The sequence below is a fragment of the Oryctolagus cuniculus genome, chromosome 10, assembly GCF_964237555.1.
Source record: "Oryctolagus cuniculus chromosome 10, mOryCun1.1, whole genome shotgun sequence".
NCBI classification, from domain to species: Eukaryota; Metazoa; Chordata; class Mammalia; order Lagomorpha; family Leporidae; genus Oryctolagus; species Oryctolagus cuniculus.
In genome coordinates, this window is record NC_091441.1 from 8,517,120 (window position 1) to 8,530,202 (window position 13,083).

General features: G+C 46.7%; 1 protein-coding gene across 2 annotated transcripts in view; it reads left to right on the top strand.

Annotated features, from left to right (window-relative positions):
- Positions 1 to 8,904: 8,904 nt before the first annotated feature.
- RTTN (rotatin) overlaps positions 8,905 to 13,083 on the top strand; it is a 230,378-nt gene continuing 226,199 nt past the window's right edge. For both annotated transcript variants that reach the window (XM_008261459.4, XM_051851884.2), the window contains exons 1-4: positions 8,905 to 9,053; positions 9,267 to 9,454; positions 10,175 to 10,352; positions 12,713 to 12,802. In XM_008261459.4, the coding sequence (XP_008259681.3) occupies positions 9,023 to 9,053; positions 9,267 to 9,454; positions 10,175 to 10,352; positions 12,713 to 12,802 (487 nt within the window). In that variant the 5' untranslated portion in view covers positions 8,905 to 9,022. The remainder of the gene's footprint in view (positions 9,054 to 9,266; positions 9,455 to 10,174; positions 10,353 to 12,712; positions 12,803 to 13,083) is intronic.

The window sequence follows — 13,083 nt, forward strand, 5'->3', positions numbered from 1 at the left end:
TTTGTTTTTGGTCTTAACTGATTGACTTCGCTGACTGCCTTTTCTGTTAGAGTAGCTGACTTTAAAATCCAGCCTGGGCTGAAAGACACGCACAGCATGGAGCTTCATTCTGAGTAAGTGACTGGGATTTGCCTCTCACCTCCAGATCAACCGACAGTCAGCACTGCTGTGTCATCAGCCAAGGCACTGCTGGCAGGCAGGACCCGGTTCTAAACTTCAGCTGGAGAGATTGCATCCAGCTCGAGATAAATGGAGTTACTGTTCAAGTTGGGTAGAAAGTGACTCCTCACATGAGAGCCATCTGAGCACCACCAGAAAAGATGTCTTTGTGCTGGACATCTCAAGGGCTGGCTTTTCAGTTCTTTCTCCTGGAAGTGACCCCTGTCCAGAATCATGGAACTGAGTATAATAATGAGTCTGCAAAAGAGTGTAAGCATAATCACCCTGTTACTTTGAAATTACCCTGCATTCTTTACCCACGGGCTTCCCATCATTAGCTAATTAAACAGCACAGTTTGGAAGGGAAAGTACATCTCTACTTCATTTCATCAAAGGGAATGTTGTAGAGGGCTGCGATGACAGAGTGGACGGTGACGCCCACTGGAGTGGGACAGAAACATCTGCTGAATAATGCAGATAACTTGTGTGCTCAGGTTCACATAAGGGCCATCTGCCCATCCATTACTGCAGCCGGGCTGCCCTTGAAGGTCACCAGGACACAAAAATCATCACGCTCACAAATTCCCAGGAAAGGACACTGACTTTCCTCAGCAGACTGTTTTTCACCTTTACAAAATGAATTCTTGGTTTTTTAAAGATTTATTTATTTAGTTGAAAGGTAGAGTGATGAGAGAGAGAGTGAGAGATAGAGAGAGAGAGAGAGTTTTCAGATGGCTGCAGCAGCTGGGGCTGGACCAGGCCGAAGTCAGGAGCCTGGAACTCCTCTGGGTCTCCCACATGGGTGGCAAGAGCCCAAGTACTTAGGCCATCATCGACTGCTTTCCCAGACATAGTAATAGGGAGCTGGATTGAAAGTGGAGCAGCTGGGACTTGAGCCATCATTCTGAAGTGGGATGCTGGTGTTTCCAGCCATGGCTTACCCTGCTGCACCACACCACCACAAGCACAAATGTTTCCACCCATATTTTTTTTCCTGAGTTTTTTTTTTTAATATTTTATTTATTTATTAGAGAGTTAGAGATAGAGAGAGGGAGAGACAGAGAGAAAGGTCTTCCATCTGCTGGTTTCCTCCCCAAATGGCTGAAATGTCCGGAGCTGGGCTGATCCAAAGTCAGGACTTTCAAACAAATAAATCTTAAGAAAAAAAAAAGAATAGATTTGAGGGGCTGGTGTTATGGTGTACTGGGCCTGTGATGCTGACAACCCATATGGGTACTGGTTCATGTTGCGGCTGCTCCACTTCCCAGCCAGCTCTCTGCTGATGGCCTGGGAAAAGCAGTGGAAGATGCACAAGTGCTTGGGCCCCTGCAACTATCTGAGACCCAGAAGAAGCTCCTGGCTCCTGGCTTTGGCCTGGCCCAGGGCTGGCCATTGCAGGCATCTGGGGGGTGAATCATTTTGGATGGAAAACCTTTCTTTCCCTCTCTGTAGCTCTGACACTTTCAAATAAATAAATAAATAAATCTTTAAGAAAATAGATTTGATTTTTCATATTGCTGTTCTATTATGCAAGTTTACTGAATCCTTTTTTTAGCTTTAGTAGTTTCTTTGTGGATTCAAAGATTTTCTATTTGTAAGTATAAGGTCAACTGCAAATAGGAATAGGTTTACTTCTTCTTTGTTAATCCAGATTATTTCTATTCCTTTCTTTGTATATTTACCCTGGACAAGACTTCTGGTACGCTGTTGAATAGGTATGGTGAGAACAGACAACAGTTCTGCTCCTACATTTCCATAATTAAGCCCCCGCTATATTAAATTGTGTGAGGAAAGCAGAGCTCAAATACATGTTGCTCTGATATTCAAAATGAAATATAAAAATATCTTCTTTCAAGCCTCCCACTTTAAAATGGTATAAAACATTTACTAATTTTCTATTTTCATATTGGGAGGATAAATTAGAATTTGATGACCCTCTTAAAAATTAAACATTATGTGAATTCGTAGGACTAAACCAGGAGGCATAATGAGGAGAATTCATAGGCGGGGGGTAAAACCCCCATTCTTACCCATTTTTTTTTCTTTTTAGAGATCAGAGGTATTAATAAAATATGACCTTCATCTTGAACAAGGCAGCCTGGGGTCCAGATGACTCCTGGAAGACACACAGAATGCTTGCCCTGGGGACAATGAATAATGTCCATACATTTATTGATCTGAGCTCATTTTGTTTAGGAATCCTTCTTGCTTGCTCTTTTTATATATTGTTTCCATAAATAAATTAGGATCTAAATGAATGTAAAAGCATTCTATAAAAAGATTTCTTCTTTAGGTAATTTCTTCCCTCTGAAAAATAAGGCACATGGAACTGGCGCTATGGCATAGGCTAACCCTCTGCCTGTAATGCTGGTTTGTGCTGCTCCTCTTCCGATCCAGATCTCTCCTGATGGCCTGGGAAAACACTGGATGGCAGCCCAAGTGCTTGGGCCCCTGCATTCAAGTGGGAGACTTGGAGGTAGCTCCTGGCTCCTGTCTTTTTGATGGGCCCAGCTCCGGCCGTTTACGCCATTTGGGGAGTGAACCAGTGGATGGAAAACCTTTTTCTCTGTCTCTCCCTCTTTTGGTCTGTCACTCTGCATCTCAAATAAATAAATGAAATCTTAAAAAAGAAAATAAGGGACAAAGGGTCAGAGGACTGCCTTACTTTTGCTGGAACTGTTACCTGGATGTGGGTATGTGTGAATGGCTGTAGCCTGCACGCCCCTCTGCCCTTACGGTCAATCGGTCATCACTGAGGCAGCTGGCCCGTTTCTGGGGCATAGGATCCCTCTGATATAGGACTCCTTGTAGTTTACTCACAGGTGGTTCTTGCATATGGCTTGATGTTACATTGGATTGCTGAAAAGGAAAGTACCCACGTTTGACAGATGTCAAACAGAGCTATTATTTTCAATAACTACCTATTATGGAAGATGCATGAAATAGATGCTTTCTCTAACGTACCTTCTTTGGTCTGCAAACAGTCTTATCAGTAGGTACTACTACTAATCCCAATTTTTACTGGTGGGAGCTGAGGCTGAGAGGGAATAGACAAGTGAGTCCCCCCACCCGCCTTCAAGTTTCTGTTCCCAAATTTTCTGTTAACAATACTCATTTCTTAGTGGAAGTCTTCTGCCCACTCCCTGTAACTCTGGTGTAATAGTTATATCTTGCCCTGTGTTCAAAGAATGTGAACAAGTAACCTAGGATTACAGAACCTCCTTTTAGTGATTCTTACTGGGGTTTTTATGTAGATTTTCTACCTGCACATCGACAAAGGAGCTTTCTTTTTCTCCTAAAGTCATTACATGGGAAGATGAAAGTTTGGATCACGATCCTCCCTTTTCTGTATTTTGAGGGAATTCTGCCTGTAATAGAAGAGAGCAAGACAAACACAGTTTCAGAAGCAATATCAAAAGGTGGAGAGGGACGGGTACTGTGGCGCAGTGGGTTAACGCCCTGGCCTGAAGCGCCGGCATCCCATCTGGGTGTCAGTTTAGTCCTGGCTGCTCCCCTTCCCTTCCAGCTCTCTGCTATGGCCTGGGAAAGCAGTATGGCCCAAGTCCTTGGGCCCCCTGCACCCGTGTGGGCTCCTGGCTTTGGATCGGCGCAGCTCTGGCTGTTGCAGTCTTCTGGGGAGTAACCAGCAGATGGAAGACCTCTCTCTCTGTCTCTACCTCTCCCTGTTAACTCTGACTTTCAAATAAAATAAATCTTTAAGAAAAAAAAAAAGGTGGAGAGAGATAATTTTTTTTTTTTGAGTCTCTGAGGGTAGGTCTATGTCTAGAACGCAAAAAATAAATATCTCTTTCAGGCTTCCTTGTTAGAGTTTAACAAGTGCATTCAAGAATTAGATTGTCTACAATTATGCAGTTAGGAAGGCTGCAAAGCTGGTTTTAAACCCAGGACTGCCTGGCGCCCAAGCCTGTGTGCTCCAGGCAATATTTTCAGTTGATGGTTAAGTGCCAGATATTTGAAGTTGGTCAAATATTAACAGAAAGAAAGGATATGAAGTACATATGACCAAAACAGACAGAACTACTATATATAACTCGCCCAACAAAGCCCTCATGTCCAAAGTGTGAGGAAGAGTAAAACTGCTTGTGATTTCCATAAAAACGTTTTATTTCTCTTAGAGTAAATCACTGTAACTAATAATGCGAGTGTAAGTATCTTCATTTGATTTAAGCAATCTGATACGGAAGGCTGTGGCGTGACTGCCAGTGAGTCACAACTGACAAACCTAGGGTGGTTCCACCTCTACCACTCTCCTGACCCATGTGCTCATCACCGGTGGAATGGCTCATTTAAGCTTCATTATGATACCATTTAAGTAAGTATAATAAAATCTGCTGTAAATATAGGAGAAAAATACAAAGACACTCACACACATATGGTTCTCCAAAGATCTACCGACTTCTATTGCCTATTCTTCAAGTTCTCAGGCAACACTTAAAAGCTAAAGTTCAAGGGGTGCCGGCGCTATTGCGTAGCCAGTAAAGCCACTGGTTGGAGTGCCAGCATCCCATATGGGCACCAGTTCGAGTCCCGGTTGCTCCACTTCCAATCCAGCTCTCGGCTATGGCTTGGGAAAGCAGTAGAAGATGGCCCAAGTCCTTGGGCCCCTCCACCCACGTGGGAGACCTGGAAGCAGCTCCTGGCTCCTGGCTTCGGATTGGCACAGCTCAAGCCGTTGTGGCCAATTGGGGAGTGAAGTAGCGGATGGAAGACCTCTCTCTCTCTCTCTCTGCTTCTCCTTTCTCTGTATAATTCTGACTTTCAAATAAATAAACACATCTTAATAAAAAAAAGTTAAAGTTCAAAATTGCAAAAGGCCCAGTTAGTGACTATGATCAACTAGAAGTAGGCATTATTAAGTAAAGTATATGTAAGAAAGACTTGGTTACTAAGGACCACCCTTCTAAGTGGATCTTGTGTATCATGGAAAGTATCAAAATAACCTTTCAGATTGGTTGAGAATAAAAATAGCTGGAACATTATAGATCTAACTGATGATATATGATTACAGTTTTTATTAGGTGCAAATTAATGTACTTAAAGTTCTCTGTACTTAAGGGGGAATGAAAACAAAGCAAGTTCAAGAAGTTAGAAAAGGAACAGCACAATGAATCTAAAGAAGGAACCAGAAAGTAATAAATAACAAAATCACAGTTAATACATTAGAATGTATGTGCATTTTTAAAATAGCAGAATCAATAAATTGAAGGTTGATTCTCTGAGAGAAAAAAGGCCAAATCTATATTTAGCCCAATAGAAAAATGATAATTTTAAAAATGCAGTAAGTTGGACTTAATGATCTTTCTCTAATTTTTTTTTTATTTTTTAAATTTTTTTTTGACAGGCAGAGTGGACAGTGAGAGAGAGAGAGACAGAGAGAAAGGTCTTCCTTTTGCCGTTGGTTCACCCTCCAATGGCCGAATTTTTTTTAAAAGCTTTTATTTATTTATTTGAGAGATATGAAAAGAGTTATAAGAAAAGAGTTACAGTGAGAGGGAGAGACAGAGAAAGGTCTTCTATCAGCTGATTCACTCCCCAAATGGCGCAAAGGCCAGAGCTGTGCTGATCTGAAGCCAGGAGCCAGGAGTTTTCCATGTGAATGCAGGGGCCCAAGTGTCTAGGTCATTTTCCACTGCTTTCCCAGGCCATAGCAGACAGCTGGATTAGAAGAGGAGCAGCCAGGAATAGAACTGTTACTCATATGGGATGCTGCTGCCGCAGGCGGAGAAGTAACCTACTGAGCCCCAGCCTCGGCCCTGATCTTTCTCTAATTATAGAAGTAATATATGTTCAATGATAAAAACTAGAAAATAAAGTGTTGATGTTGACCTTGGGTACAACATAAATAAGAACCATTCATAGTTTGACTCCCATTTTCTGTATAACACATTAAAAATTAATTTATGTTTCTCCCACAGTATTATCACCCCTTACCCACTGTATCCCCAGTCTCTCATCATCTAAGACTGTTCAGCTTAGAAATATAATTAGGAAGTTATTTCCAATATTTTTCTGGACTAACATGTATATTTGGAACTTCAGACTTATAATCCACTACTAAAATGTTCATGCCTGGATAACTACTGAAACTCCTGGCTCCAGTCTCCACACTTTGGTCCACGCGGTGCACTATCCATCAGCAGCTCAAGGTTGAGCCATGCAGTGACGGAATTTTGGGCTGTGGGGTCTCGGCTGAACATTCACACTTCTCCGCCCTCTTTCCTCTGGTTTTCCAGTTTCCCACTGCTGTCTTCTGTTGGCCACAGTCAAATGGAAGTCAGAGGCCCAAGAAGCCTGGATGGTGAATCTTTCATCTTCACAGGTCGGTTGCTATAAGGTGGATGAGCTTGGAGGTGGCTGGAGGGCCAGCTGGAGAAGACCCCACATGCTAGTTGTCCCCTTCGCCTCTTTCTGCTTCCTCAAGGTAATATGGCCACACTGAGTTTCCTGGTGCTTCCCAGTCCTGGTCTTTCCATCTGTATTATTTTTTCTGGCAAGAATTCCCTTTTTTTTTTTTTTCTGGAAAACTCCTACATGTTCTTCATGATCCAACTGAAATATCACCACTCTCTTCCATTCACCACATGCAGAGATAGCAGTATTCAAGAAGGGCACAGTTACACAGAAGACCAGGTTCTCAATATGCCATTTCCTAGTTGATGTGACCTTAGGGGGACTGGTGTATTTCTTTGATTTTTTTTTTTTTGACAGGCAGAGTGGACAGTGTGAGAGAGAGACAGAGAGAAAGGTCTTCCTTTGCCGTTGGCTCACCCTCCAATGGCCACCGTGGCCTGCGCGCACCACGCTGATCCGAAGGCAGGAGCCAGGTGCTTATCCTGGTCTCCCATGGGGTATAGGGCCCAAACAATTGGGCCATCCCCCACTGCACTCTAGGCCATAGCAGAGAGCTGGCCTGGAAGAGGGGCAACCAGGACAGAATCCGGTGCCCTGACCAGGATTAGAACCCGGTGTGCCGGCGCTGCAAGGTGGAGGATTAGCCTAGTGAGCCGCGGCGCCGGCGCCTGATTTTTATTTAAAGATTTATTTATTTATTTGCAAATCAGAGTTACACAGAGAGAGTAGAGGCAGAGAGAGAGAGAGAGATAGAGAGAGAGAGAGGTCTTCCATCCAATGGTTCACTCCCCAATTGACTGCAACGGCTCGAGCTGTGCCAATCCAGAGCCTGGAGCTTCTTCTGGGTCTCCCACGCAGGTGCAGGGGCCCAAGGACTTGGGCCATCTTCTGCTTTCCCAGGCCATAGCAGAGAGCTGGATTGGAAGTGGAGCAGCCGGGTCTTGAACCAGTGCCCATTTGGGATGCCAGCGCTTCAGGCCAGGGCATTAACCTGCTGCACCACAGTGCCGGCCCCCTTCTCTGATTTTAAATCAAGTGAGGGACAGGTTCTGGCACAGTGGGTTAAGTTGCCACTTGTGACGCCAGCATCCCACATCTGCTAACATGCCAGGGGAAGCAGTGGATGATACTCCAAGTATTTGGGCCCGTGCACACACATGGGAGGCTTGGATGGAGTTCTAGGCTTCTGACTTCAGCCTGGCCCAGCTCTGTCCATTGCAGCCAGGTGGGGAGAGAACCAGTGAATGGAAGATCTGTCTCTTTCTCAGCCTCTCCTTCTCTGGCACTCCACCCTTTCAATTAAATAAATAAATATTTAAAAGGAGTGAAATAAACCAGACATAAAAAGACAAATCCTGCACGTTCTCACACTGGACGTTCCAAGTGACCATTATGTGTACAGTCAATCCAAACTGAAAAGAGTGATTTCTAGAAGGGCTGGGGGAGGGGGGAGGTTGGATAATGGGCACTAAAACACAGTGGGGTGAACCTAACAGCTTCCAGTGTTCTGCAGCACTGTGGGGTGCCCGGGGTTCACCGGTATGATATTCTACAGAAAGAACTGGAACAGAGGCGCCGGCAGGCTCCAAACACAGGAAAAGATGCAGAAATGGGAGCCGGGTGTCTGGTTGAAGCCGTGCCTCTGTGTCGACACGGTGCACTGTGGTTATTCAGAGTGAACGCAGAATTGAAGACGAGGGTGTCTGCTTTGACATGGATCGGCGGGACAAAACGCTCTCTCCAGGGCAAGGCCACTACTTCGCCAAATTCAGTTTTGTTGTTGATGTTACGTGTCTCAGAGCTTTTCCCCCCTATTTGTTCCACTCCACCGGTGCGCAGGACAACAAAGGCCAACCCTGGCGGCGTTAAGCTGCAGTCATTCAGGGCGTCCCCCGCTGCTCCCTTTCCCGACTCGGTGTCCGCTTATACCGGAGTGCAGGCACCCGAGGACGTAACCTGACCTCAGCTAAGCAGGGCAGGTCATTCAGTCGCCGGGGACAACCCCACAGAACACAGCATCAACCTGCGGCCCCGGGCTAACGTTCTGGGAGCGGGCAGGCACAGAACCGAACCCCCGCAGCCCGCCCCGGAGCCCGCGCCGGAGCCCGCGCCTGCACGCCGGAACCTCAGGCGGGAGGCCGCGGGGGCGAGTCCGGAACTGCGTGCAGGGAGCACCACTGCGCACGGACTACAACTCCCGACGTGCGAGGCGGCCGCAGCTAGCGCTAACCCCCTGCTTGCCTCTTACTACACAGACCGCCAAGTTTAGGAACTGCATAGAAGTGCTTCTAAAAAATGCAGTCAGCGTCTCCGGGGACGCGAGGCCTGCTCTACCTCGCTGAATGTCCCCTTTTGTGTGTGTGTGTTTTTGAGTGGTTAGCCGCGGAACCACCGTCGCGCCGGCAGAGTTTCCGGGGGGGACGTAAATTGTTGCCGGACGCTGAGGCGCGGCAGTTTAATTCTCCGGTGGCGGCAGAGTGAAGGGGAAGAGATGGTGTTGACCGGGCTCATCAGGAAACTCGGTAACAGTCTGGAGACGCCCCTCGCCCGAGGCGCGGTTTCGTCGAGGCCGCTGGCCGAGAGGGGTCCTGTCAGGGTTCCCTCTTTGTCGTCCCCGCTGGGCCAGAGCAGTCCCGGGGGGACCCCTGGGGTGCTCGGTGTGAGCTGGGTGGTTAGCGTCCCGAAGGCCTGGCTCCTGGGTGACGGAGCGCTGTGGGGGCCCCCTTCCTCGTCAGGTCACCAGCTGGCGGAGATCCGGGAGCGCGCGCTGCGGAGCATCCTGTGCAAGGTGGAGCACGGCCTGGTCGGCTACGCGGACCTCGTTCACGAGCGGCTGCTCTTCCTGCACCTGCTGGAGTGGTTCAACTTCCCCGCCGTGCCGCTGCGGGCCGAGGTGCTCAGCTTGCTCGGCAGGCTGGTGGAGGTAGGGCAGGCCTTGAAGTGCGGAGGGGCCGGTGGTCGGAGCTGAGCGACCGGAGCCGGCGGGGGTCGGGCCGTTCTCTCACTCGTGGCGTCGGGTCTCGCGTGGTTGCCGCCGGGCCGGGGGTGAGCTCGGAGCCACTTCGGAGCCCAGCGCTGCCCTAGATGCTTGGAGGCCTCTTCGCCGGTTGGCATTTGCCACTCTCTGTTTATTTTCCGGTATCTGCGTGTTGAGCGTTCACATGGTGTTCTGCACGAAAGAGCGCCCATTATAAGAACAGCGGCGTGGCAGGGCGTGGTTAATTAATCCCGCAGGTTTGGTGTTAGTTTCTGGGCTGTTTGGTTTAACGCTGTGGTCCTGTGCAGGTACCAGGAGTTCCTCGTTAGGGTCAGAGGTCAAAGCATCAGCTTAAGCTTCCAAGCCCGTCAATGTGGTGGGAGGTTGACTGGGGGCAGGGGAGGAAAGAGGCGAGGGCCGGTGGGGAAGGGAACCCACGTAGTGAAGGCAGAGAGCGAGGTGTGCATTTCTGGGACCACCGCTGTGTCACGGAGCCCTCCCTAAAGGTCCTGCTCACGGACGCCGTGAAGGCCGCACTCACGCAGGGTTTGTTTTTCCCGAGAGGGGCGCCCGGTACGCAGCGGTAAGTTCACGTCCCGACCGCTGCTGTCCAGTGTGCGGACTTCGGTCCCCGCCGCGACGCCCAGCGCTGCCCTCTCGTTTCAGTTTCCGGCTGCGGTCCAGCATCTGGTCGACCTCGGCGCAGTGGAGTTCCTGTCCACGCTTCGTCCTCATGTGGAGCCCAGTCTACAGGCTGAAATCGATGGCATTCTGGATGGGCTTTTTAGTCTTCCCGCGGAAGCTCCTGCGCTGTGTGCTGCCGCTTACCAAACCAATGACACTGGTAACTCTTTGGGAGTCAGTTTGTGGAGGCTGTCAGAGTAGAATACTTTGGTTGTCATGGTAAATGTTCGGGAAACAGGCATTAGAGTAAGAAGAAAATTTCTTCCACCCTTCCCAAACTAATTTTGCTTATGTTACCTGTCTGTGACATCCCTCTCCCCGGCGCTGTTATTCAGAGGATACATTTGTATTTATTGCCTTGTGGTCATGCTTAAAAGATGCCAGTGACGTTGTTTTGTGTGTTACTAGTTTGATAGTTATTTCTTCAACACTAACAACAGACTTCTCACCAAGCATTCGTTACGGGTCCCAGTGTTCCACTGAATGCTTTGTTATCTGCCCCGGTTTGTTTCTGTTGTGGAGACAGGTTAAAGTGATGTGAGGCGAGTGTTTTATGCTGTAGTACACAGCATGGATTTAAGGCCCAGTTCTGCTGCTAGTTGTGTGACTTTGGGTAAGGTACCCAATCCCTCCAGACTTCAGGGTTCAAATCCCAAAATTAGGATACTGTGAAAAGATGGAATTCTCATAGGATTGTTATGAGGCTTAAAAGCGACAGCCCATAGGCCTAGAGTGTATCAGTGCAGTCATGTTAGCTGCCCCTTCTGTGTTCTTGCTGTTATTTAATTTTAATGTGCAGTAGAGTGGCGTGTATATGCAAGGCATTTGAACAGATTCGAAGCAATACAGTGCTCATGCAGTTTACATGATTGAGTGAGAATTGTTTTGACTGCTTAATCTGTTAAATCATATTTTTCTTTTTTTTTTTTTTTAAAGATTTATTTATTTATTTGAAAGAGTTACACAGAGAGAGAAGAGAGGCAGAGAGAGACAGAGAGAGGTCTTCCATCCCCACTTGGCTGCAACATCCAGGGATGAGCCGATCTGAAGCCGGAAGCCAGGGCTTCCTCTGGGTGTCCCAGGCAGGTGCAGGGGCCCAAGGATCTGGGCCATCTTCCACTGCTTTCCCAGGCCATAGCAGAGAGCTGGATGGGAAGTAGAGCAGCCAGGTCTTGAACTGGCATATGGGATGCTGGCACTGCAGGCGGTGGCCTACCCTGCTACGCCACAGTGCCAGCCCCCACATTTTTCTTTATACTTCTGCAGGACTGCTGCTGCTTCAGCTGTCACTGCTATTGTTAACAGCAACAAGAAGCTCAACAGCTTACGCCAGCTGTTGAATTTTCTTGTGGGGACACTGAAATAATCAATTTAAACACATTGTTTCATTCATTTTAAGGCTGTCCTTTGAGATGCTATTAATCTTAGAGATGAGAATAGAAATATAAGGTAACTTAATCAAAATTACTTTGTTTTCTAATCTGAGGCAGAGCCAGGATTCTAACTTTGCTTTGTCTGGCACCAAAACCTGTGTGATTTCTAAGTTCTTTTTATGATTTCTTTTTTTAAGATTTATTTATTTATTTGAAAGGCAGAGCTACAGAGAGGGCAGAGGTAGAGAGCGAGAGAGAGGTCTTCCATCTGCTGGTCTACTCCCTACATGGCCGCAATGGCTGGAGCTGGGCTCATCCAAAGCTAGGAGCCAGGAGTTTGTTCCAGGTCTGCCACATGGGTTCAGGGGCCCAAGGACTTGGAACATCTGCTGCTGCTTTCCCAGGCCACAGCAGATAGTTGGATTGGAAGTGGAACAGCCGGGACTTGAACCAGTGCCTATACGGGATGCCGGCACTGCAGGTGGCAGCTTTACCAGCTACGCCATAGCTCTGGCCCCCTGTTTTTTGGTTTCTAAGCTATTACAAATAACTGTGAATTTTCACAGAATTTCTTACAGGTAAGGTTAGCAAAATGTTCTGCTGGGTGTCTGTGTTAATGTTAGGATTTTCTGGCATGATAACTTCCAGCATAAAATCAGATTTTAGCCTTTTATCATTCTTATTGTAACTGAAGTGCTAAATATGTCTTGAAAGATGATGTTTGACTCTTCTGTTTTGGACAAGTTGTTTTAAGGTACTAATGAATATTGGTAGGGACTACCTGAGGAGAGCAGAAGGCAGGAGAAGGCTGGACTAAGGAGCGTGCGTGAACAGCCCTCGACTGCTTCATTGCAGATGCTTCCTGGCTGTCAGACGTTTTCGTTCTGATACATATTGTGTTTGCTTAACAGTAAGAGAGAGAGAGGAGAAACAACCCCTCAATTGGAAATTGGTTTAACATTCACATTTCCCCCCACTTTAGTGAAGATAGTCCATTTGGAGAAAAAATAACTTTTTTTTTGTTTATTTTGTTTTTAAAATGATTCAGAAACTTAAAACATTACTATTTTGGAAGAGTAAGTTTCACTGTTAACAGATAATGAGACAATAATAAAGTAATACGTAAACATATATATATTCTTTTCAGAAATGTCACAACAGCCTGTAACCTTAACAGGATATTTTCCCCAAGACAAAAGTAATTTCCAGCAGATGGAAGGGCCTTCACGACCAATAGGTGTGTATGTGTAGGGACGTAAGACCTGTTAACCTGGTAAGTCAAAAATTAATATACTTTCCTTCATTGCTGTGAAGACATTGTGGTCAAACTTCAGTGCTTTAGCACCAAAATAAATTCTTCTGTTGCCACAAATTAGTTCAGGATGGAGAATATACAATGGTAAAAGCTCATGTTATTCTAACTGTATTCTTGTTTAAAGATTTATTTGTTTATTTGAAAGGCAGAGTTACAGAGAGGCAGAGGCAAAGAGAGAGAGGTCTTCTATATGCTGGTTCACT